This window comes from Engystomops pustulosus, chromosome 10, assembly GCF_040894005.1.
Source record: "Engystomops pustulosus chromosome 10, aEngPut4.maternal, whole genome shotgun sequence".
Classification (NCBI taxonomy): Eukaryota; Metazoa; Chordata; class Amphibia; order Anura; family Leptodactylidae; genus Engystomops; species Engystomops pustulosus.
In genome coordinates, this window is record NC_092420.1 from 74,045,173 (window position 1) to 74,069,726 (window position 24,554).

The 24,554-nt window shown below is 41.7% G+C and overlaps 1 protein-coding gene across 3 annotated transcripts in view; it reads left to right on the forward strand.

The window, feature by feature from the left end:
* The first annotated feature begins 413 nt into the window (after positions 1 to 413).
* The window catches only part of QSOX1 (quiescin sulfhydryl oxidase 1), a 30,854-nt gene continuing 6,713 nt past the window's right edge, over positions 414 to 24,554 (forward strand). For 2 of the 3 annotated variants that reach the window (XM_072128774.1, XM_072128775.1), the window contains exons 1-7: positions 414 to 715; positions 18,920 to 19,020; positions 19,265 to 19,313; positions 20,732 to 20,828; positions 21,386 to 21,476; positions 22,919 to 23,064; positions 23,142 to 23,273. In XM_072128774.1, coding sequence (XP_071984875.1) covers positions 478 to 715; positions 18,920 to 19,020; positions 19,265 to 19,313; positions 20,732 to 20,828; positions 21,386 to 21,476; positions 22,919 to 23,064; positions 23,142 to 23,273 — 854 coding nt within the window. In that variant the 5' untranslated portion in view covers positions 414 to 477. Of the gene's footprint in view, positions 716 to 5,400; positions 5,447 to 18,919; positions 19,021 to 19,264; positions 19,314 to 20,731; positions 20,829 to 21,385; positions 21,477 to 22,918; positions 23,065 to 23,141; positions 23,274 to 24,554 lie in introns of those variants that run through there. The other variant, XM_072128776.1, reaches the window with a different exon arrangement.

The window sequence follows — 24,554 nt, forward strand, 5'->3', positions numbered from 1 at the left end:
ATAGTGTGACCTCAGCCTTACTGATAACAGATAAGTTATTTTTACAAAGTTATTTATTTGGGTAAAGTGATGAATATACTTGTATACACCTATCATGCTGGCTCGTTGTGTTATGGATTTCTTATACTTATAACCCCATGAGCTGAGATTCCTGATAACAGTGTGAATAGAAACACTTGTGTTAGCCCCAGATAACGCACTGTGGTATGTGTGTGAATGGGCACGGTAGCGTAAAAGGGAGAGCGCCATAGATGTAAACATTCTCCTCAGCGGCTGCAGCCCCTCCCCCAGTGGTCGGAGCCGCAGCGATACCGCAATGTATTGCCCCTCACACTGTGCGATATCTTGTATTTCCCGCCTTATGGGCAGTTCTGGGCGGGGTTATGCCCTGAGCCCCGCCCCGTGTGCTTGTGTGGGCAGTGTTGGTCTCCTCCCTCTCCCGGGATGTCGCTCCGGACACTCGGGTTTTGAGCTGTGATGATGCCGGGCATGGAGCGGGCTGTCCCGGGTGTGTGGCTGCTCCTCCTGCTGCTGCTGGGGCCGGCCCGGGCGCACCTGTACGGGGAGGATGACCCCCTGGTGTCCCTGGAGAAGGGGGCGCAGGGGCTGCTGCTCAACTCCTCCAGCTGCTGGCTCGCCCAATTCTTCGCCAGCTGGTGCGGGCACTGCCGGAGCTTCACCACCAACTGGATGATCCTGGCCAACGATGTGAAGGGTGAGAGACGTGTACCGGCGGCATGTGCCCAGTGTATGGTGGCAGTGCCCACTCACATGTTATGTAATGTGTAATGCCAGGGTATAGTGTAGTGTATGTTATATACCATGTGGTGCCATAGCCGGGCTGTATGTTATATACCATAGTGTGCCATAGCCGGGCTGTATGTTATATACCATAGTGTGCCATAGCCGGGCTGTATGTTATATACCATAGTGTGCCATAGCCGGGCTGTATGTTATAAACCATAGTGTGCCATAGCCAGGCTGTGTGTTATATACCATAGTGTGCCATAGCCAGGCTGTGTGTTATATACCATAGTGTGCCATAGCCAGGCTGTGTTATATATACCATGTGGTGCCAGGGTATAGTGTAGTGTATGTTATATACCATAGTGTGCCATAGCCAGGCTGTATGTTATATACTATGTGGTGCCATAGCCAGGCTGTATGTTATATACTATGTGGTGCCATAGCCAGGCTGTATGTTATATACTATGTGGTGCCATAGCCAGGCTGTATGTTATATACTATGTGGTGCCATAGCCGGGCTGCATGTTATATACTATGTGGTGCCAGGGTATAGTGTGCCATAGCCGGGCTGTATGTTATATACCATGTGGTGCCAGGGTATAGTGTGCCATAGTCGGGTTGTATGTTATATACTATGTGGTGCCAGGGTATAGTGTGCCATAGCCGGGCTGTATGTTATATACCATGTGGTGCCAGGACATAATGTGCCATAGCCGGGCTGTATGTTATATACCATGTGGTGCCAGGACATAGTGTGCCATAGCCGGGCTGTATGTTATATACCATGTGGTGCCAGGGTATAGTGTGCCATAGCCGGGCTGTATGTTATATACTATGTGGTGCCAGGATATAGTGTACCATAGCCGGGCTGTATGTTATATACTATGTGGTGCCAGGGTATAGTGTGCCATAGCCGGGCTGTATGTTATATACTATGTGGTGCCAGGATATAGTGTGCCATAGCCGGGCTGCATGTTATATACTATGTGGTGCCAGGGTATAGTGTGCCATAGCCGGGCTGTATGTTATATACTATGTGGTGCCATAGCCAGGCTGTATGTTATATACTATGTGGTGCCATAGCCAGGCTGTATGTTATATACTATGTGGTGCCATAGCCGGGCTGCATGTTATATACTATGTGGTGCCAGGGTATAGTGTGCCATAGCCGGGCTGTATGTTATATACCATGTGGTGCCAGGGTATAGTGTGCCATAGTCGGGTTGTATGTTATATACTATGTGGTGCCAGGGTATAGTGTGCCATAGCCGGGCTGTATGTTATATACCATGTGGTGCCAGGACATAATGTGCCATAGCCGGGCTGTATGTTATATACCATGTGGTGCCAGGACATAGTGTGCCATAGCCGGGCTGTATGTTATATACTATGTGGTGCCAGGATATAGTGTACCATAGCCGGGCTGTATGTTATATACTATGTGGTGCCAGGGTATAGTGTGCCATAGCCGGGCTGTATGTTATATACTATGTGGTGCCAGGATATAGTGTGCCATAGCCGGGCTGTATGTTATATACTATGTGGTGCCAGGATATAGTGTGCCATAGCCGGGCTGCATGTTATATACTATGTGGTGCCAGGGTATAGTGTGCCATAGCCGGGCTGTATGTTATATACTATGTGGTGCCAGGATATAGTGTACCATAGCCGGGCTGTATGTTATATACTATGTGGTGCCAGGGTATAGTGTAGTGTGCCATAGCCGGGCTGTATGGTATATACTATGTGGTGCCAGGGTATAGTGTGCCATAGTCGGGTTGCATGTTATATACTATGTGGTGCCAGGATATAGTGTACCATAGCCGGGCTGTATGTTATATACCATGTGGTGCCAGGATATAGTGTACCATAGCCGGGCTGTATGTTATATACTATGTGGTGCCAGGGTATAGTGTACCATAGCCGGGCTGCATGTTATATACTATGTGGTGCCATAGCCGGGCTGTATGTTATATACTATGTGGTGCCAGGGTATAGTGTACCATAGCCGGGCTGCATGTTATATACCATGTGGTGCCAGGGTATAGTGTGCCATAGCCGGGCTGCATGTTATATACTATGTGGTGCCAGGGTATAGTGTGCCATAGCCGGGCTGCATGTTATATACTATGTGGTGCCAGGGTATAGTGTGCCATAGTCGGGTTGTATGTTATATACCATGTGGTGCCAGGATATAGTGTACCATAGCCGGGCTGTATGTTATATACTATGTGGTGCCAGGGTATAGTGTACCATAGCCGGGCTGTATGTTATATACTATGTGGTGCCAGGGTATAGTGTGCCATAGTCGGGTTGTATGTTATATACCATGTGGTGCCAGGATATAGTGTACCATAGCCGGGCTGTATGTTATATACTATGTGGTGCCAGGGTATAGTGTACCATAGCCGGGCTGTATGTTATATACTATGTGGTGCCAGGGTATAGTGTGCCATAGTCGGGTTGTATGTTATATACCATGTGGTGCCAGGGTATAGTGTGCCATAGCCGGGCTGTATGGGTGGACCAATGAATCATATCATGAGAATGGAGGAGATGTGAGCTATGGAGGGGATTGCAGATTCACAAATGGATAGGTACAACAAAATTTGGTCCCTGTGGATTGATTTCCGTAGTCCGACGGAATTTGCATCTTGGATAGCGGATGGGGGCAGCCCATAGATCCCCACCTTATCAATTGCTGTTCAGGCGCAGACCGAGCGGTAGATACATAGGAGTCAGTTGGTTGTATATATATTTATCCCCCTTTTTCTTCCTTATGTGTCTCCTTCTAATGCCCTCCCACCCCTTCCCATCCCTCTTCATCCCTTGTGTACTTCCCTTTGTACTTTTGTGTTAAATTTGTTTTGTTATTGATGTTTGCTTTGCTGCTAGTATTGTTACTAATACTTGTAACTTGAGACGCGGTCATCTTCAACATTTACCTTTATGCTTCACATGAACAGAAGTAATCTTTATGTTGTCCTAAATATTGTTCACCTCAGACAGGAGCACTCTTGAATGTTATTACCGAATTGATAGTTATTTGGCGCCCGTTTCTCACATTTGTAAGAAAATGTATAGACACAGCATGTACCTGATATACTGGCTATGCCTTGAGTTTTGTCATGTGTTATCTTTCAATAAAGTTTATTGAACAGAAGATACTATGATTTCCAGTCACCCGAGCAGAAGACACCGAAAATAAATCACTACAGACTAGTTCTCTTTTTTTTTTCTAAACAGAAGTTCTGCTTAAATCCTTGGTCCCCTCTGTAAATGATTGACTATTAACCCCTTCAGGGCAGTCTATTTTGACCTCTAGGACGCGGCCCCATTTTTCAAATCTGCCCTGTGTCATTATAAGGGGTTGAACCCAAATAAATTACATTTCCCAAATGTCTTCGTTTATGTTGGATGTTTTTTTCAGATTTCACATATTTTACGAGAATGTTATGAGGGGGCCGTTATTTGGAAAATCACCAAAACCCCTAGTTAGATGGACCTGCTCAACTTTTAATTGACTGTGAGAGGCCTGAATAATAGCGAGACTAGTAAATTACCCCATTATGAAATCTATACACCTCAACGTATGAAAAAGCACTTTTAAGAAGTTTAACACCTATAAAACACCTAAAGGGTTAAGACAAAACGGAGGTGTGGTCTATAAATTGTAATATTTTTTGACAATACATTCATTTTGGGTGGAGAATTAACATTTGCAATGGATTAAATGGAAAAAAAGCTCCTCAAAGTTTGATACCCAATTTCTCCTACACAGATACCCCATATGTGGTGGTATCCTGCTGTATGGGCGCACAGCCCACTGTGGACCTACAGGGGCTTATTTTTTTGCCACATGAGATGCACTTTTCTGGTAGATAATTTTGGGGCATCAATAGCTAATTGGTGAGATTTTATTAACTCGTTGTTTGTGGAGGAAATGAAAATCAGCAATTTTTAGGAAGACATTTTTTTTTTGGCCGTTTACTATACCATAAAAATATAATATTTTTATCCTATGGATTGCCACGTATATTTTTTTCCCCAATTTTACTGAATAAAAAGTAATTTGGCAAAAATGTTCATTTTAGCATCTTTTTCAAAAGCATAAAATTTTTATTTTTCGGCTGATGAATCTAGTTAAGAGCTTATTTATTGCGAGAAGCCTTATTCTTTTTAGAGGTCTTATTTTAGAGTGCGTAACATTTTTAATCACTTTTTAGAGCATTTTTTAAAAGGTATTAATTTAAAATTATCCTTTTTTGGAACATTTTTTTTCCCCGCCATTTACCATGCAGATTCAGTAATAATTCTGTTTTATTACAGATTGATACGGACGCGGCAATACCAAATATATTTTATTTGTGTTTTTTTATACTTTACTAAGTGTTTGTATGGGAAAGTGACATTTTAGGGACTTATATTTTTTATTTATTTTTATATTTAAACTTTATTTTTTTTAAACCGTTTTTACTTATACAAACTTGAACCCGCTATGCTCTGATCACTGGTTCAAATTCAATACACTCCTCTGCAATACTAATTCATTGTAGAGCAGTGTAAACTGTCTGGCATGCAGACGCATGCGCAGACAGTTTACAGTCAGACCTGAAAGGGATCTGACTGGCAGGGACATCGGGCAACCTCGGGTACTTGGGAGACCTCATGGCTGCCCAGAAGAGGATCAGATGCCCTGGTAACCGTCACAGGGGATTCGATCCATAGGGGGAAGACCCTTACGTGCCACAATCATTCTTGCCAGCGGCGTGTAAAGGGTTAACACTCGCAATCAGACCCGGCTCCGATCATGTGTGTTGCGGCACGTTGTCAGCTGTAATATACAGCTGACAGCCGTTGCTTCTGGTGCCATCTCCGTCCGTGAGCCAGTGCCAGAAGCGGGACGTTATACAGGCAGTCCCCGGGTTACATACAAGGTTACAGGGAAGCAATATAATGTCCAGGTGCGCATAGGGGTTAAGTAATAACTTATTCAACCAGGGATGAAGTGATTTGGGAATATTAAAGACACTGATTTTTCCAGGATTAGAAAATCATGCCTACTTTCATTGGCACATGTTTTGCCCCACAGGTTTTGAGCAATATCAGACACAATTATGGACAGGTATTCTGGTTCTTGGAGGAAGTAGCTTACATTTTTTCAATTCACATCGAACCCTTTAAATTGCTTTTTCTGTGTCTACCAAGTAAATGTTTTGTGTTTCCATGTGATCTGGATCCGGCATGGGACACTTATTCATAAATCCAGTCACCGTGACTAGTAATCTTTTTATATTTGTTATCTATGGCCGCCTTCCTTCTAAAATCAATTTTTAAAATCATGCTTTGTGGCTCCTGGGCATGGTAGCAGAGCCCCACCGTGCTACAGATTCATAGGCTGTTACACTATACAGCCTGTGAAGTTACAGCATGCAGGGGCTCTAGTAACACCCCTACGAGCCCTTCTAGCTCATTAGCATTATTTTAAAAGTTGATTTTAGAAGAAAGGAGGCCATGGATAAGAATTATAAGAAGATTACAGTGACTGGGTCTATGAGTAAGTGTCCCTGGTTTATCGTGATGCATATTGTTCTGACAAGCAGAGAAGAAGCGGCAGAATCCGTCAGCCCTCCATGCAAGTTGTCACTATTTACCCAGTGCTGCAGATCTGAGCTTGTGCGTCCAAGCAGTCTGAGCCCTCATGTACACAAATGAACATTGTTTTTGGCTGTGATCCATGTGTAATCCGTATTTGCAGATCATTCGCTCAGTAAAATTACATCTAACCCTTCAAGGTTGGGCAAGCTAGTCACGTCATTGGCCAGATTTACGTTTCTCTTTTTGTCGGTCTGCAAAAATCGGATGACACTCGTTTGCGGCCTGAGAACAACAAACGTGTAAGAACCTGAGGAGATTAAATTTTGGTTTTGACTGTTGTGTTTGTATGTGGGATCTTGTTCTAAAATGTCACATTTTGATTGGCTGCCTTCGTATTTTGATTGCGTCTGTGTCCTAATACTGCACCTTAATTGTATTTACTTGCCGCTCAGATGTCACAGTTAGTTAAGCCGCAATGTCTGTGATTTTTGTTTTATTATATTTTTTTTTCTGCAATAGTTAAAAAAAAAGCTTCAAATAGATTCACTGACCAGATCTTCATATATTTATATATTAGTTCAGCCCTGTAATCGTAATAGGCCACTGTTATAAATATGTGAACCCCCTGCCGCTCTGTGATACAAAATGTGCTGGAACTGTTGTTCCTTCTCTGGTTGTTTTTGTAGGACAGCATGCCGTGTTATCTCTCTTTTTTTTTTTTTTTTTTTTTTTTCTTCTTCTTCTCTATTTTTTGGGGATGGAAGGCTTATTTGCTGTGTCACTGACATGCAGGTCAGAGGTTGTAATGTTTGTGTTTTTTTGTTTTTGGTGGGTTTTTTTTTTTTTTTTGCCCATGAAAGAAAACTCTGAAATTTCAATCCCCTAGTGATGATAACACAATAAAGGTAATTTTTAACCCCCTTACATTACAATGTTACTCAGTATTGTTATTTTAGCTCCTATCACTCCCTAAGCTGCTCGGTGTAAGATCAGAGTGGGGGGCGGGGGGGGGGGGGGGACTCTCTAAGCAGACGCTTCATTATCCATCTAGTTTTGTGCAGTGACAATGTGCTTAGATTATCAGGGTACAGGTTTATATACACATTTACCTTCTGAACATTGTACTAGTATCTGACACAAAGAAAGAAAGAGATGAGACAGATCAGAGATGAGATGCATATAACATACAATGACACTCTCCAGCTCGTGCTACATCTCAGCTACACACAAACACACTATCAGATCTGCTGTGCCTCCCCCGATAAAGAACTTATCTGCCTGTAGCTTGTAGTTCTCCTCTGGATGGTGCCGGCCGAATGTCAGTGTGTGTATATCAGTGAGAGATCCGTCCTGGACTGCAGGGGGAGGGGCTAGAGGCAGAGAGCAGCTCGGCTCATGCACCATCACCCAGAAAAGCAAGATGGCTTCCCCAACCCTAAGTTGCAGGGTCTTGTCTGGGGGCAACTGAAATTGTGTACAGCAGAACTGATAGAGACAGGTTGGTATTATATCTATGAAATGCTGGATTTCTGTTAATAACAGTGAATTAGAGAATGTGTTATTTTGTTATCCTGACTACATATATGAAATTCTTCTTCATAGAAATATCTCTGTAAGCATATGACCTATGATATACTTATAGGTCCGATTGACCGACACTCTCCGGAGTTCCAATTCTCGCGTTTGCATACTAGATCCCGGCAATTAGGGGATCCAGTGAACAAGCGCTGCCGACTTCCAGCTCTTTGCCCCTTGGGGGGCTTACTGCGCATGCGCTGCCTCACTGACGTCTCCTGTTATTGAAGGCGGAGGCATCGCCGGCATCTATGGTGCAAGCGCAACTATTAGTACCCAGGCTAGTGGCAGCCTGTGAAGAAAGAGGAGTGCCTGGACTGCCCCCTAATGAATAAGCCGGACAGCTGGTCCATCAATTGGACCTATACGTATGTCATGGGACGATTAGTAAAGTTTCATGAAAGTCAGGGTTATGCATTGGACTGCTTTAAAAAGGGTCTGGGGAATAGAATGAGTAGGTATGTTTGGATAGGGGCACTAATTTGTGGTGGCTGGTGTCCTTTTAAAGTAGGTTCAAAAGTTTAAACAGTGATTCTCCTAGAACAGGGAACATGATGGAATAGGAAGAATTCTTCTTCCTCAAAGGGAACCTGACAGCAGAAATTGCCCAAATAAACCACTACCAGCATGTTGTCAAGCAGCCAAACAATTTCCAGATTATGTTTCTTCCATGGTCCGTTGTGGTGGCATCATCCAGAAAGTCTACTTTGAAGTGAGATGCAAGTTGGTTGTATAAAGTCAAGGAGGCGGAGTCTGTGACACTGAAATCAGACTCTCTCTTCCTCAGAAAGCCCCTTCACTGTGATTGATGGCCCTACATTGAGAGGCATCACTAACTAGAGCTCCTGATGTCCGATGCATGACCTCCGTCTCAGAATAGGAGGTGTTCAGTGCCCCAGAACCTTGACTTCAGTGTTTAACTCTCCGCTTCCATGACTTTGTACAACCAATTTACAGCTCATTACGGAGTTGATTTTCTGGATGATGCCACCACACAGGACCACGAAAGAAACAAAAACTAGAAGGTGTTCAGCTGCTTGAAAATATTCTGGTAGTGGTTTATTAGGCCAATTGCTGATGACAGGTTCCCTTTAACTGCGCCACATCTGTCCAGTGGATGGTAGTAGTATTGCAGCCCTGTTCACTGGAAATAGCTCAAGTTGAACAAAACGTCTTTGGGCAGATGTGAACACGTTAATCTGTTAAGTGCTGTGTAAAATGATGGAGCTATATAAATAAAGATTATTATTTTCTATTCCTGGACAACCTCCTTAGTGTGTGAACAATTCATATATCCACATGCAAAGCTCTATTGCCATTTATCCATGAGCAGGTACTAGAAGAGATCAAATGTTCTAAGGCCAAATATAACTCCTTGCTACTCAACTTTGTGCCAAGCAAATGTTAATGATTTAGTGCCTCAATCCTGAAATTTAAAGGGAGCCTCCTAAGCCAATGGGGCTCATTTACTAAGGGCTCCGCGGCCGCACTTTCGTCGGGTTTCCAGAATTTTTCCGTTTTGCGCCGAATTCAGAAAAAACGCGGAATTTAAAAAACTCGCGTGCACCAGGAAGAAGCAGGTGAACTCCGGCAGACCTCAGTGCAGCAGCGACACCTGCAGGATATCGGGTGCACGACCTTAGTGAATCCTGGCAGAACCCGAATCCACGTCAGACAACGCGCCGCGGGATCACGACTGGACCGGGTAAGTAAATGAGCCCCAGTATATATATGCTTGCTGGCAATAGACAGTTTAATTGTTTACTTCCTGGTCATTTGATGTCACACAGGTGGATATACAAATCACTCACCAGGGGCAGACTCAATTTGCCCGGTTTGCCTTTATCATGTCATGCAGACAGAGTGTAAAACATCAGTCGCAGTTAAAGGGGTGGTGTTAGATCTGTGTCTTGAATCTCAGTGCACTGACTGAGAGCGCCAAAGATATCTGAGCACTGTGCTTTGAAAACTTCCCACTCTCCCATAGAATTGAATGGAGTAGCAGAATCAATTCTTATACCTGCTACTCCATATATTAGAAAAGGACTCCAATTCCCGTGATCGATGGTTATCCACTTTATTATTTTCCCCTTTACACAAGATCACTAGAACAACCCTTTAAAGTCACCGCATTCAGGTATCTTCTAGTTAAATAAGTCTATCATAGACTGCAAGGGAGATGTGTAATATTGTAAGCTCCTTGTACTTGGCACAATTGTTCAGTGAGTATTTTATGGGGACTATTATGTGGTTGGAAACATTTTATAGACACTACTGTGTATCTGGCATTGTGTGTGAGATAATTATGTGTGCTGAACACTGTGGTTTGGTACAGTGACAGCTCTGACATCAGAAGGTGCAGATAACATCACAGTTTTGTACGTTTACTCTGGATAAAGTCCTATACATCTTGTTATAATAGTGACTTACACGGATAAGTTCCCTCTGAGATGTCAGAATAGTAAAACATTTGAAAAATGTGAGTGGAATTTTTGTGTTTTCGCATTTTCATTTTTTTTGTAATATGTTCTTATCGAGGGCTACTCGGGCCATGCAGATCATGTCTGGATCCGTCTGTTCTTCTAAGACCTGGGGCCGTCTATCAGAAGAATACAAAATCGTTTTTGCTAAGTTTCTGGGCAGCAGTGCAATGTGTCTCCAGGAATATTTTACTTCTGATGTGAAGAATGTCTTCTTTGTTTCACACGCTGCCCCAGGACCCAGCAGTGTAAATATACTGTAATGCACCAAGGAATCCCATATGGAAGAACGGGGCATGAATATGTATTATATAGGGGAGACCTAGTACTATTTTTTTTTTAGTGTGTGTGTGTTTGTTTTTGTTTTTTTTTTTGATAAGCCAAGTTTGGGACTGGTAAAATCGCTTTTGGAACAAATTTGACCCTTTTAGCAGAAAGTCCAGAATTCTTTAGGAATTCATTGCCATTTGTTCTTTAATGGAGCAGCAGGATACTTGCTTGAGCTTTCGCCTAATGTATAAGTCAGAATGGGCCCCTTGTTCTGGCTATCAGTGTTGTCCCAGCAGTCACACACTCAGCATTATGATTGTTATCCTCTATCCACTGGATAGGGCAGTAATGGCAAACCTTTTAGAGACCAATTGCCCAAATTACCACCAATTTAAGCATTAACTTACTGCTCCAAACTCTGTCACAGCTTTCAATCGTATCAGCATCCTGAGGACACCAATACAGTAGCTTGAGAAGAATAATTGCAGGGGCTTGGAGAAGAAGTTGCTCTGATGGTCAATACCTCCTCCTGTAGTCCCAGGCAGCCAAGATGAGCCACTTTAATATAACGCAGCAGGTCCTGGACTTCCTTTGTTCAGTCTGGCAAATTCTATGCGGGAAGTCACAGCTTAAGAGCCCAAAGAGAGGGCACTGGCACCCATGCCATAGGTTCACCACCACCGGGATAGGGGATAACAATCAAACTTGGTTGGACCTCTAATTTCCTTTTTTGAGACCTCCACACAGATTATACAAGAGAATTGTAGTGCAGTTGATTTTCACCAGCTCCACGTAGAGACATCTGCTGCCTATAAACCTACAGGAAACCTCTCGCCTTGTTCACATAGTAAAACTTATGTGTTATAGGAAATGGCAGGTGGGTGATTAGTTTGGGCAGTAAAGTTGTGACCTTCTCTACATGGATCATGTATAGGGCAGGTGGATTGTAACTAACATAGTTTAGCCATTTTGATCTTTAAGTAGTAGTCTGGCTGCTCATAAACATGGTCTAGCTAAATGTACAGACTAGTAGTCCCTGACCTGTGGATCTGTGCTTAGTGTTTTGTATTTTCCCTTCTACTGCAGATTCTTCCCAATGCACAATAGTGTGCGGAGCAATTAGAACTCGCATGAATTAGGGGGATACTTTGGACGTATCTTATATATTGTGATGTGTCTGCTGTAGTATAGTGTTCCTTAGGCCACATTCAGACGTGGCTGATTTGCAGTGGAGTTACCATCACCCCCCTTTCCTTGGCTCAATTCAGATGTCCCCTTTAGGCTGCGGTCACATGGGCAGTAATAGTTTAGTGATATCACTGGATCAAAAGCCCTTAAATTTAAAAGTTGTAGTAGTTGCCATCTTGTAGTAACAGATTAGATTGTAACATCTGACGAAGTAGAAATCTGTGTGTACGTAAATGCTCAGGAAAATCACAGTACACAGTGTCAGCCTTGTGTAAATAGTTACTAAGGGAGTAACATTGTATTTTTACCATGATGTAAGATAATTTCTAGAAGTTCCTTCCTAAAACGTTCATTGTAAGTTTTTTGGTACGATTTATATACGGTATGTTTCTGCACATGGTTCCTAAATTTCCATCTGTAATGGAGCCCAGTGCTGCCTTCATAGTTCTGCTTATCAACATCTGGGCTGAGGTTCCTTAGGAATTCTAGATAACATGATTAGTGGAGTCCAATATGTGTCCCTGCTTAGGACTTTAGCACCAAACTAGAGGGTTTAGGGTCTGATCTACACTTTTTACAACATCATAGCGCAGCTCTTACCTGTGTGTTTTCATTAATTTAACTAGTTTCTGTAGGGCCCTTGGTTAACAGCACTTCTTAGAACTACTGAAAAACTAGCCCATATTCACATTGGTCATGGCCCTTGAATGCTGACTTTTTTGTGCAGTCTTGAGCAACTCTCAAAAATATTTGGGCCAATTGATGACCTTTTAATTGACAAAAAAATAAATGTTCCCATAAACCTGCTGAGGTTTTATTTCACTGGACAATCCCTTTGACGTTAGACTGAGTTCATCTTCTCCTCTGACAGGCAGAGAAGTCCCTGCAGTTACAAATGGGGCATGAAGAGACCAGACTGAGCATGTGCGTCCACATCGGATCACTTGCTGTGGAGGACAGAGAAATGCTCATCATTGGAAACAGCAGGAGGATAGATTTTTTTTGTGGACTGACTACCTGAGACTTGGGATGACTGATTCCTGCTTCTGGGTATCCACATTGTTATCTGGAGGCTACAGTATATAGTATAATTACTAAGCAGTTACTAAGAGTTCCAAGGTTTTAAGTATTTTCCTACAAACATTTCTATTGTTGGTAGCGTTGTACATGTATTTGATATGATTGATGTATCAACTGGACAGAAAACCCTTCAATTATAGGGAAACACAGAAAACAATATGTATTAAATCCTGAAACTTGTAAAAGATTGGCTTATTCTTGGCAGAGCCAATGGCCTGAATAGACAACATTGAATTCCTTGTTATACACGCGGGAGGAATGCCTCCTAGTCTACAACATGCCGACAGATGACTTTCTTAGAAAGGAAAAGTATTTCCTGTGTCGTCTGTGATGGATTAGACTGCAAACGTGGAATGGAACAAGTTGGTCACTGGCTGTATATTATGTCTGATGGTGGAATATGTATGCACACGCCTAGATGCCCAATAATTACCAGGTTATGTTATGACACTGCAACCAGTACTGTGTCTAACCACCTAAATTATATCCTATGATAGATGAAATCTGCTCAGATGAGATCAGATCTGAAATTCTTCTTTTTTTGACAATTTACCGTAAGCAAATTAGATTCTGAAAGGGATACACTTTAATTTTGGTTTGAAATATGCCAGAATGGATGAACCCCCTTTCCCTAGACATTATAGGCTCCCTAATAGAACTGCTGGACTTCTAAAGCCCTCAACTATTTACACGCATGGGAAGATACATACAGGTACATTTATGGCTTTTAGAATACAGCAGGGATAGTGAGGGCTGGAAATAATGAATCCTGGAGGGCAGTAGAAAAAAGTATATGTTTTACTGATCCTATATCCTAGAAAAATTATGTTCTTTAGTGATACCACATCAACGTGCTTTCTTATTTGTTGTACTTCACTTCACTGAAATGAGACCAGGCCTGGAGAACTTGTGGCAAAGCAAATATTTGAACACGTATGTCCTTATCCCCTGTTTGCAGTGGGTGGATCCACTTTCTGGTAATTGAGAATACAGGGAGGTTTCCACCTGATTCAGGGCACTTGAGATAATTAAGAAGAGCGCTCAAGGTAATTATAGGGGTATTCCAACCTTTGACATGTATGGTGTATCTATTGAGCCTCTTTGTATATACACACATATATATACATATACACACGCGCACACTGGGTTGGAATACCCCTTTAATTACCTTGAGCTCTCTTCTTAATTATGGAGTGATGGATAGATGGACAGATATAGAAGCAATAGATCGATGTATTGAGGGTGCGGTCACACGTTGCGTTTAACGCATGCGTTTAAAAAACGCATTGCAATAGCTGAAGAGTGATTTGCCTAACTAAACAGCTGTTAACACGTGGGTTTACAAAATGTAACCATAAACGCATTGTTAGCACATGCGTTAACATTGCGGTTAATGCATGCGTTTGTTAACACAATGATAACGCATGTGTTAACATCTACATTATGTAAACGCAAGTGTTAGCAGCTGTTTAATTAGGCAAATCTCCCTTCAGCTGTTGCAGTGCGGTTTAAAACGCATGCGGTAAACGCGACGTGTGACCGCACCCTCAAAGTAAAGTGTTATTTAAAAAAAAACTGATTAAAAAAAACCTATCACTAACTGAAAGACAAGTGTTCAGTGTTTTTTAACAAGGAAACATAAGGGTATCAGTTAAATAAACAGACACTATGTCATCAGTTCCTATCAGTTTACCTTTATTGTCTACCTTTATCATCCATTTTCTTTTTTAAACGGAGATAAAGGACGGATATATCGGTGGTTGTGGTCAGTTTGTCAACATGAGTTTTAGATAATTTTTTTTTTTTTAAACGGAAAAAAAGTACTGCGAGCTTTGTCTCTTTTCTGTTAAAAACTGATCCAAAATGGATCACTGTACAACTGATCATTTACATTGATTTAATTGGGATTTAACAGTGATCCTATCTCAGTTTTTTATTTTTCTAGGTGGATACTAGAGACGGAAATCAAAACTGAGGTGTGAACTTAGCCTTACATACTAGCTCTCCTGTTCATTCTAGGTGACTACAAAGTGGTGCCAAGATACAGTATAGCTAAGTATATCTCTGATCGAGATTTATTTACAGCATGTTACAGATTGAATAAAATGTTCCAATAATGTGAAAAATAATGAAAAATCCAGTTTATGAAATAAGTAACCACAGGCTGCACATGGACCTGGGTGCATAGTTTCATGTTTACCAAACAAAACTGTGGAGAGTTGTACTAAACAATAACATTTACACATAAAGGTAAATGTGTACCTCATTAACCCCTTAAGGACGCAGCCTGTTTGCAGGTTAAGGCTCGCAACTTTTTTTTGAAATTTGACCAGTGTCTCTTCCTGTGGTAATAACTTTTGAACACTGTTACTTATCAAAGCGATTCTGAGATTGTTTTTTCCCCACATGTTGTACTTCATTTTAGTGGTAAATTTTGGCTGATAAGTTTTGCGTTTATTTACAAAAAAAGGGAAAAAATGATGAATTTTTAGAAAAATTTGCCATTTTCGAAATTCAAAATCACCGCGTTTTCAGGCAGATAGATTTACCACCTAAATAACTTGCAGAATAACATTTCCCATTTGTCTACTTTACATTTTCATAATTTTTGAAATGTTTGGATAATTTATTTTGACGTCACGCGGCCTACAAATCGAATAGCGATTTTCTGTATTTTCGGAATTGACTATTTTGGGGATAAATACTGTTTGAAATCAAATTTTACATATTTAGCAACAAAACCCCCTATATAACCAACCCATTTTCAAATCTGCACCCCTCAAACTATCAGAAACAGCATTTACAAAGATTATTAACCCCTTGAGATCTTCATAGTAATTGAATCAAAATGGCGGTGAAATTTAGAAATTTCAAATTTATCAAATTTTGTCGGTTATACGTTCATTTAGCCCTAAAATTTACACATTTCCAAAAGAGAAAAAGAGAAAACTCACCATAAAATTTGTTCTACAATTTCTCCTGAGTGCAGCGACCCCCCACACGTGGCCGTTACTTGTGTTATGGGGGCACAGCGAGGCGCAGAAGGGAAGGAGCACCCTGCAGCTGCCAGGATTTTAGTTTTCTGGTTGCCCCCTTTTGAAGGCTATAAAATTTTCGCTTTTCCGTTATTTGGGCCATGTGACGGCATTTTTTTTGCGGGACGAGATGCTTTTTCCAGTGTTACCATTTTGGGGTTGGTATCACCTATTGTTGAAAATTTTGGAACTTTTTTTGAGGTCATGAGTAGAAAAGCATCAATTCTGTACTGGATTTTTTACTTTTTTTTTTTTTCCGTGTTCACCGTATATCCTAATAATCCTGTTATCTTTATTCTATGGGTCGATACGATTACGGGGATACCAGACATGAATATTTTTTCTTATGTTTTACTAAATTTGCCAAATAAAACCCTAATGTGGGGAAAAATCTATCATTTTTGCATCGCCGTCTTCCAAGTGGCATAACATTGTTACGTTTTTGGCTACAGAGCTGGTTGATGGCTTGTTTTTTGCGGGACATGTTGTTCTTTGCAACAATATCATTCTGGAGTACATATGTTTTGTTGATCACTTTTTATTGCATTTTAAGTGGGATATAATAATTTTTGGCGGGTTTTTGACGTTTTTTTTTTACGGCGTTCATCATATGGGTTCAATAGTTATTTAGTTTTATTCTATGGATTGTTACGGACGCGGTGATACTATATATGTGGGGTTTGTGTTATGATTTAGACTTTTTTGAGCGTTATATGTCTCTTTATATGTTTTGGGGCTTATGGGCATTTTTAGTGATTTATAAAGTAATTTTTTATTGAAAAACATTATTTTTTACATTTTTTTACATGATCCACCATGGGATATGAACAAGCAATTATCTGATTGCTTGTTCTTGATAATACTCTGCAATACTAATGTATTGCAGGGTATTATCAGTGCCAGCCTATGCAGATGCATAGGCTGACACTTTGCCTTTAAGATGACGTCACAGACGCCATCTTAAAGGTAAACCCTCCAGGCTTCTCTGGGGTCCCGATCGGACCCCAGAGGAGCCAAAACAGCGATCGCCCCCCCCCCCGAAAACGGTGCGGGGGGGCCGATCGTGGGGTAAAGACCCCCAGAAGGCATGTTAAATGCCGCGGTCGCGTTGACCGCGGCATTTAACGTGTTAAACACCCGCGATCGGAGCCCACTCCGACCGCGGGTGATAGCCGGGGATGTCAACGGTAGATTACCGTTGAAATCCCGCGGCTAACGATGCTGGTTCGGCTGCTATACAGCGCTGAACCGGCATCGTCTCTGCGCAGTAGCTGTACTGCGCTGAGCGCTATTCGCGGGACTCAGCGCAGTACAGCTACGGCGCAGAGCGCTAAGGGGTTAACAAATCAATTAAAAATCCCATTGACATCCATGTAAAATTTAGGTCACTGGCATGTTTTTTTTGTTTTGTTTGTTATTTACGGAAAAAAGGATGGTGGCCACAGCACTTTTATCCCGTTTGAAATAACGCATGCGTAATGGATGTTAGAATTTTTACATTGAAGTAATTGGTAGAGGTTCAGTAAGAAAACGTGTCATTTTTTACAATGAGTTACTACAGCTGTTTTTTAGATGGATATAGATTAACATAGTAAATATTTCCATAGATACATAGATGATAGAAAATTAGATGGTGTGGGTTGTCTGTGGGAGAAACATCAGGTGGTAACACATATACTCTTGTCAGATAGATAGACTTGATATATAGATCAATGATAATTTGCAGTTTTGACTCCCCAGGACTAAGAATAGTTGTCACAGCCAGACCCTAAGGGCGCGTTCACACGCACAGGGGGCGGAGTGTGGGGCGATCGCATATGCGTTTCCAGAGAAACACATGCGATTGGGTTATTAATCGCATGCGTTTCCCGGGAGTTATGAACGCGACGATAGCGGAATGTGTGAACGTGCCCTGAGTCGCACATAGCTTGTGGTGCATGGGCCCTGGTGCAGCTTTTTGGCGCCCCTTAACATCAAATCGTCAATGAATTAAAAGCATTGCAGAGGAGCCTCCTACTTGTAGCAGAGATGGCTACCGCACAGGTGTATGTAGAGTATCCATGTAATACTGTATTTGTCTTGCCATAGTGGAAATAATCACGTGTGTGACTGTGCCATAAGAGCTTGGTGTTTGTCTTTTTGTCCATTTTTCCAACCTCTTTGGAGTAAATTGCAATATCTCTCAACTGATCAGATGAATGAATACTCCATCTATTATACCTGGGATAAACCTGTTCTGCCATGTGTCCTCCTGACCGAATGATCCATTGCTGGGTGTTGCTCCTAATAAACTGGCCTCTGGGTGTACAGGCAATTGTAACCTGTGATTGTAGTAAGGTGGAGCACAGGGATGGCTCTTACTTACCGACAGGTTGAGAGTTTCCTAATAAATCTTCTTCTTTTCTAACTCATACATGTCTCCTACTTATTTAGTAACTTTTAAAAGATGCGTGAAATGTGTATGATTCAGCTTGTATACCTTACTGAGTAATCGCTGTCAATCACTGTGTGTGGGAAGGGTAATTGGGTCTCACTTGCTGACATTTATCAAAAAACGTGCAAACTGCACTAAGTGTGCAGAGGGCGCCAAATTCACAAATTGTGACGCCCGTTCTTCATTAATCTGCCGCCCCTGCAATGCTCTGACTTTTTTTTTTTTGGTGCACCTTTAACACAGGCCGTGCAACACAATTCTGTTGGACTGTGCATGATAAATGTTGCAAATGGTCTGACTGTGCATCGGAACGCCCCCTTCGGTGCAGAATTTAGTTTTGCGGCTGCTTTATACCCTACAAAGATGTAAGGCAGACACTTTATAAATACACGTACAAGCAGTTTGCACTGGAAAGAACATTGGACAAAAAACTAGTGCAGGGGCTTTAATAATTTAATTTACTTGCTTCATGGTGAAACCTTTGGCTAATGCTTGTAATGTTCCTGTTACAGATTGGCGGCCGGCGGTGTATCTTTCTGTGTTAGACTGTGCAAAGGAGTCCAATAGCAAAATGTGCAACAGCTTTGGAATACAAGGATACCCCACTGTTCAGGTAAGTCTCCTCTTGTTACTGAGGGGGATATGTCTTCTCGCAGTGACCACCTTTTGGAGGTGTTTGGAGACTTCTTGCTTGCTAAGACTGCTGGGAAAGAAATGCACAATTTTGTTTTCTGGGATGGAAAAGGCAGATTTTTGTCTACAATTTCATTAGTGTTGACAGATTTCTTTTTGTGTAGTCTGAAGTAAAAAAAAAAAGTCTGAAACTTTTTTTTTTTGGTTTGGTTTTTTTTTTTCAGTTCTTCAATACCTTCTCCAAACAACCATCAGATGGGATCAGATTGTATGGTACGTGGTCTTTTCACTTATTTTTGTTAATGTTGTTGTAGGCACATGTTCATCTAATGTAAACGTGTCATTGAAAATTCATTGCCACTGTAGGCAGCAGGTTATAGAGCAGGAGGAGCCGAGCAGGTTGTGCATTGTGTCCTATCTGTTGATGGTCATTGTCATTGGTAGCCCTTTCCTATGCTTGGTTGTCATTTATCCAGTGCCATCTGGCTCCTCCCTCGCTAAAAAATGTAGGTCCCCTTTTAATTCAGTCATCAAAGTTGCAATAACCTCATGACTGGAGGACTTAAGTTGTAATGAATGGGGAATAAATTCAGGTCCGTTGTTAAGCCATAAAAGGTCCTCTTTAAATAATAAGCGATACTAATTTAAATAATAAGTAATGTCTCTGTCTGGGTGTCCCAACATGTCATTCCAATTAACCCACACCAAATAAATATTTCAATACAAAACTATGTTTACAAACCATTGCCCTTATTCCTAAATGATTCCTTTCCATGGCTGAAATGGAACAAAAAATTAGTTTGTCAACTGCAACTCACCAGAGTCCAATCACTAAGAGTACTGTATATTCATGGTTCTCTCACTGCTACCACCTTGCTGCCAGTATGGAAATAGTACTTGGGGGCCATCTGCCAATATTCAAATACAGACATTCACAGGGTCATTTAATATCCCCTGCTCATCTTTGTGAGACTGAAGAGATTTCCTGAGGATTAGGTGAGCAGGTGAGAGAGACAGTGGCACACTTTTGCCTTGCAGCGTTGGGGTCTTGGGTTCGAATCCCACCCAGATCAACATCTGCAAAGAGTTTGTATGTTCTCTCCGTGTTTGCGTGGGTTTCCTCCGGTTTCCTCCCACACTCCAAAACATATTGTTAGGTTGTTTAGATTGTGAGCCCCATGGGGACAGGGACCAATTTGTCATGCTTTGTGCAGTGCTGCGTAATCTGTGTGCACTATATAAATAAAGAATAATTATTATTATTATTATTATTATTATTATTATTATTATTATTATTATTGTGTGACTCAGCTCAGCTACATCACCACTTCCTATGGGGCAAGACTTGAGAACCCCCAAATGAATAGAACAGCTGGTCACAAATACTCAAATACTGCTCTATTCATCTCTGTGGTACTGAGGAGATATCCAAGCTTCATTAGGTGTCTCAGAGCACTCCATTCATCATCTATCTGCTGCTCCATTCATTTGTTTTTCATTGTTTTTGTAATCTCGTTAAGTTATCCATTATAACGGGAATGCCCCTGCACAATTTCAGAATGCTACTACTGAGCGTGTGTGACCACCAATGCTTGAAGTCAAAGATCTTTAATACAAGTTTGTAACCGCAATGTTAATCAATCTGCTTTCTATCCATATTCTAACCAATATTAACCTTTTTATTTTTGTAGATCGTAAACCAGACATGATGAAACGCTTCCTTATTGATAAATTAGAGGCTCAAAAGGAGTCTCCACCCCCTGCATGTCCTCCTCTTGAGCCAATCAGGTACCAATTTATCTAACAAAGTCTCAATCTGTTTGTTCCCGTTTGTAACCAAGATTTATGATTTTGTGCAACTTTTGGGAGTTATTGGGCAGCAGAATGTCAGGTCCAGGGGACTCTGGAGAGCATTTACCGCTTATGACTTCTCCATTTCTCATACACACTGTGGTATATAAAGTTCTAATAAAAGAATGGTTCCTCAGGAACTGGTTGGTAGGACCCGTCTACCATCAGTAACTGCTGGTAGATGTCCTTCAAGGTTGGCGCCTTCTATATGATATCATTGTATGTTTGATCTGCCTTCACTTTCTTGGTGGATATTATATAGAGATTTAGAGGCTTGTCACACACTGACGTATACATGCTCCTTTTCCCTGGGATGCTTATCCACAGGCAAATTTTCAGCCGGATTTGCATCCCCAGAGCGTTCATTTGAAAAATTAGACAGATTTGTATTATGTAAAATTGAACACTATTTTGTATTACTAGTGTATCATCCCCTTCCTTTATTAGAACCTTGTGCTGTATTGTTCAACAAATTTCCTCGACTTCTCTTTCAGTGCCCCTGAGATTGACTATTTTTTTGAGAATAATGATGAATCTTTCTTAACTCTGATTTTTGAAGAACACAGCAGTTACATGGCGAGAGAGGTAAGAGATTTCCACTTGAAGGAAATCTACCATTTTGTTTTCATGCATTGTGAACCAAACATACGTTGAGAATGCTGTAGCTACTCTGATGCAGAAACATGTCTTGCTTAATCCGTGATACGAGTTGTTTTATTAAAAAAACAATTATACAATTCAGGACCTTGGGAAAGCTGGGTTGCATGCTGGCTGCCATCCATACACACATTACACAGAGCTTCCTGAACTGACCAGACAGGACTAATCAACCTGAGCTGGATGACTCCTATACAGCAGCTGGGGGATGCTGCAGCGATTTGATTACTTGAATTCACTTCACAGTGAATTCAGCGTTCTCTGGAGCAGTGCATAATTAGAGTAAGAGGAGAAGTGCCGAGCAGCCACAGGAGCGACAGAGCCTCATTATCATAATTTTATAATTGTGTTTGTTCAATTCAGGGATTCAACAAGATATGTTTCTGCATCAGTGTAGCTACAGCATTCTCCAGGTATTTTGGTTCACAATGCATAAAAGCAAATAATAGATTTCCTTTCAACCTATTTCCTCCACTAAACAATATGTAAATCTATAGCAATCATAAAGATCATCCAATTACTGATGTGCAATCCACCCTTAATTACCCAGAAAAGAGTCTCGCTCTTGTCAGCTCCAGTCCTGCTTTTTCTAAACTTGCCCTCTGTTGTATTGCATTTGCTGTGCTGCTGTATATATTAATGTATATTCCTCTGCATATTACACACTACAACCAAGTTTTTTTTTTTCCCCTGGGCTTGGCCCTTGTAAAAGGTTGTCTCTAAGATCCCCAAATATCCTGTATTTCTGAAGAGAGCAGAATGCAGCACTCACTAGAGTAATTGAACTCCTTCAAACTGCTGATCAGAATGGTTTCTTGGTTTCGGACCCCCGACAATGTATTGAAGGGATTGTCCCTACTATTCCTTATCCACAGGAAACAAGCAGATCTGTGAGGGTCTGACTGCTGACCCCCAAAAGCGATCTGAAGGACAGGGGTCCTGTTTCTCTACTGGGTGGGGCAGCAGGATGTGATTTGTATATGTATGATGGGAATAGCTGAGCACAGCACACAGTTATCTCCAGCACTCACATTGACAATGAATGGGAGTGAAAGCTTGGCTATTTCCCTCATTACTATACAATTGAATGGAGCAGCAAAAAGCATAGTTCACCCATTAGTGAGAACAGGATCCCATTCTCTGGATGGATGGGGGTCGCATTCAAGCCCTCAAAAGTTGGAAAAACCCCTTTAATAACCTTTGCTGGGTGACAACCAGATCCGCTGGTATGTTATTAGGTTGATGACAATTTGTGCAGAGACTATGCTTTATATTGCACTCTTGGCCCATTCTACATCTGGTTTCTTAAATGACGGCTACATAATATGAGGAGCAAAATACTGTGCTCATTTTATTCTTCTCACCCTCAGGTTGCCCTAGACATGGTCCAGTATCAGGGGGTCTCGGTGCGGCGGGTACTGAAGGAACAGGCGGATCTGGTAGAACGATTTAATGTGTCATCGTTGCCATCTGGTTTCCTTCTGTGTAGAAATGGATCTTTTAGTAAAATTAGACTGTGAGTATGTCACTGTATGGCCGCGTGTCTTCCACATAACTGTGTTTGGATGTTCTTGACCTATTTGTTTCTCACAGGATGGAAGAATGTCGTGAAGAATATACAAAATTTGTGCGCTCACTGCCCGGGGTTAAGAGAACCATCACCAATCTTATTGGGTGGTCTGCAAACCCTGTGGATGACGCGGTGGTTCAGAAGACTGTTAACAGGTATAATGGACACCTACCTGATACATCGTTACAAACAGGAAGTGGGAAGTTTTGTGCTATTGAATAAGGTTATGTTCACATTTGGGTATAAGAGTCAGACACTAATAATTAGCTGAATTGGGTAATTGGGAATCCAGATTTACTCGAAAAAACTTACATATGGGGGAACATTTACTTACCCAGTCCTGTCGCGATCCCCAATCCGGATGGTCCGATGAAGATGAAGTCCGGCACCATTCACCAGCATCGTGCGCCGGAGATCCTGCATGTGTCGCTTCTGCGCTGAGGTCCGCCACAGTTCACCTTGTTCTTCCCGGTGTAAGTGAGTGCATGTCTTGCGACACAATTTGCGATGTTAAATCCAGTGCGTTGTCTGAATCTGGCCGATTTTCCAACGGTCCGCCCCCCTGATTTGTGTCGAGAGAAAGCCGGCCGATGCGCCAAAATCCAATTGCTTGTGCCAAAAACCCCTGTCTAATGCGGCGCAAAGCAGAAATCGTCTGGAAACCCAACGAAAATGCGGTCCGCGAACCCTTAGTAAATGAGCCCCATGAAGTCTTGAAGCTCTTTATGTAGCTGAGGTTGTTGGCAAATGCTGCAGAAAATTGTTACATTGGCCCATATCTACTCGCACAGAGTCAGAAAAAAAAATAGTCGATTGGGGACGCTAAACCAAATTACAGGTCCTTATGGGCCAGTACTCTCGTATCCCAAATCTTTATGTAACATCTCTGTCTGTGGCTTATACAGGGGCGTTGCTGGGGTTGTACGAGATCTGGAGTAAATGCTCCAGTGCATATGTACAATCATGACAAAAACTGCTCTTATCATAAATACAGGAGAGATCCTACCTATTCCATCTAGTCACTGCAGGTGATTTTGTCTCCTGATTTGAATCCTAGTCCTATCTTCTCGATGAAGCCCAGACCACCATGTCTCTTCTCCCAAACACAAGTTGTCCTTGTGGAGTTTACAACTCAGACATCTTATGTTCCTTACATCCTGGTTACTTAACAAGATCATGTTGCTACTACCCCTAACACTATACTGATGGTATATTTCTCCCCCATATTACCCCACAGTGTAAAATGTCCTGTAGAATTCCCCCTACCCCTTCACGCCTGGCATTGTAGACCCACACTTTATAATGCCACAGACAGACACATATATAATATATGACACCATACTCTATATTGCATATCTTTAACATGGCCTTTATACTTAATAATGCCCCTACACTTAAAGGGGTTGTCCACTTTCAGCAAGTATTTGATATTGTTT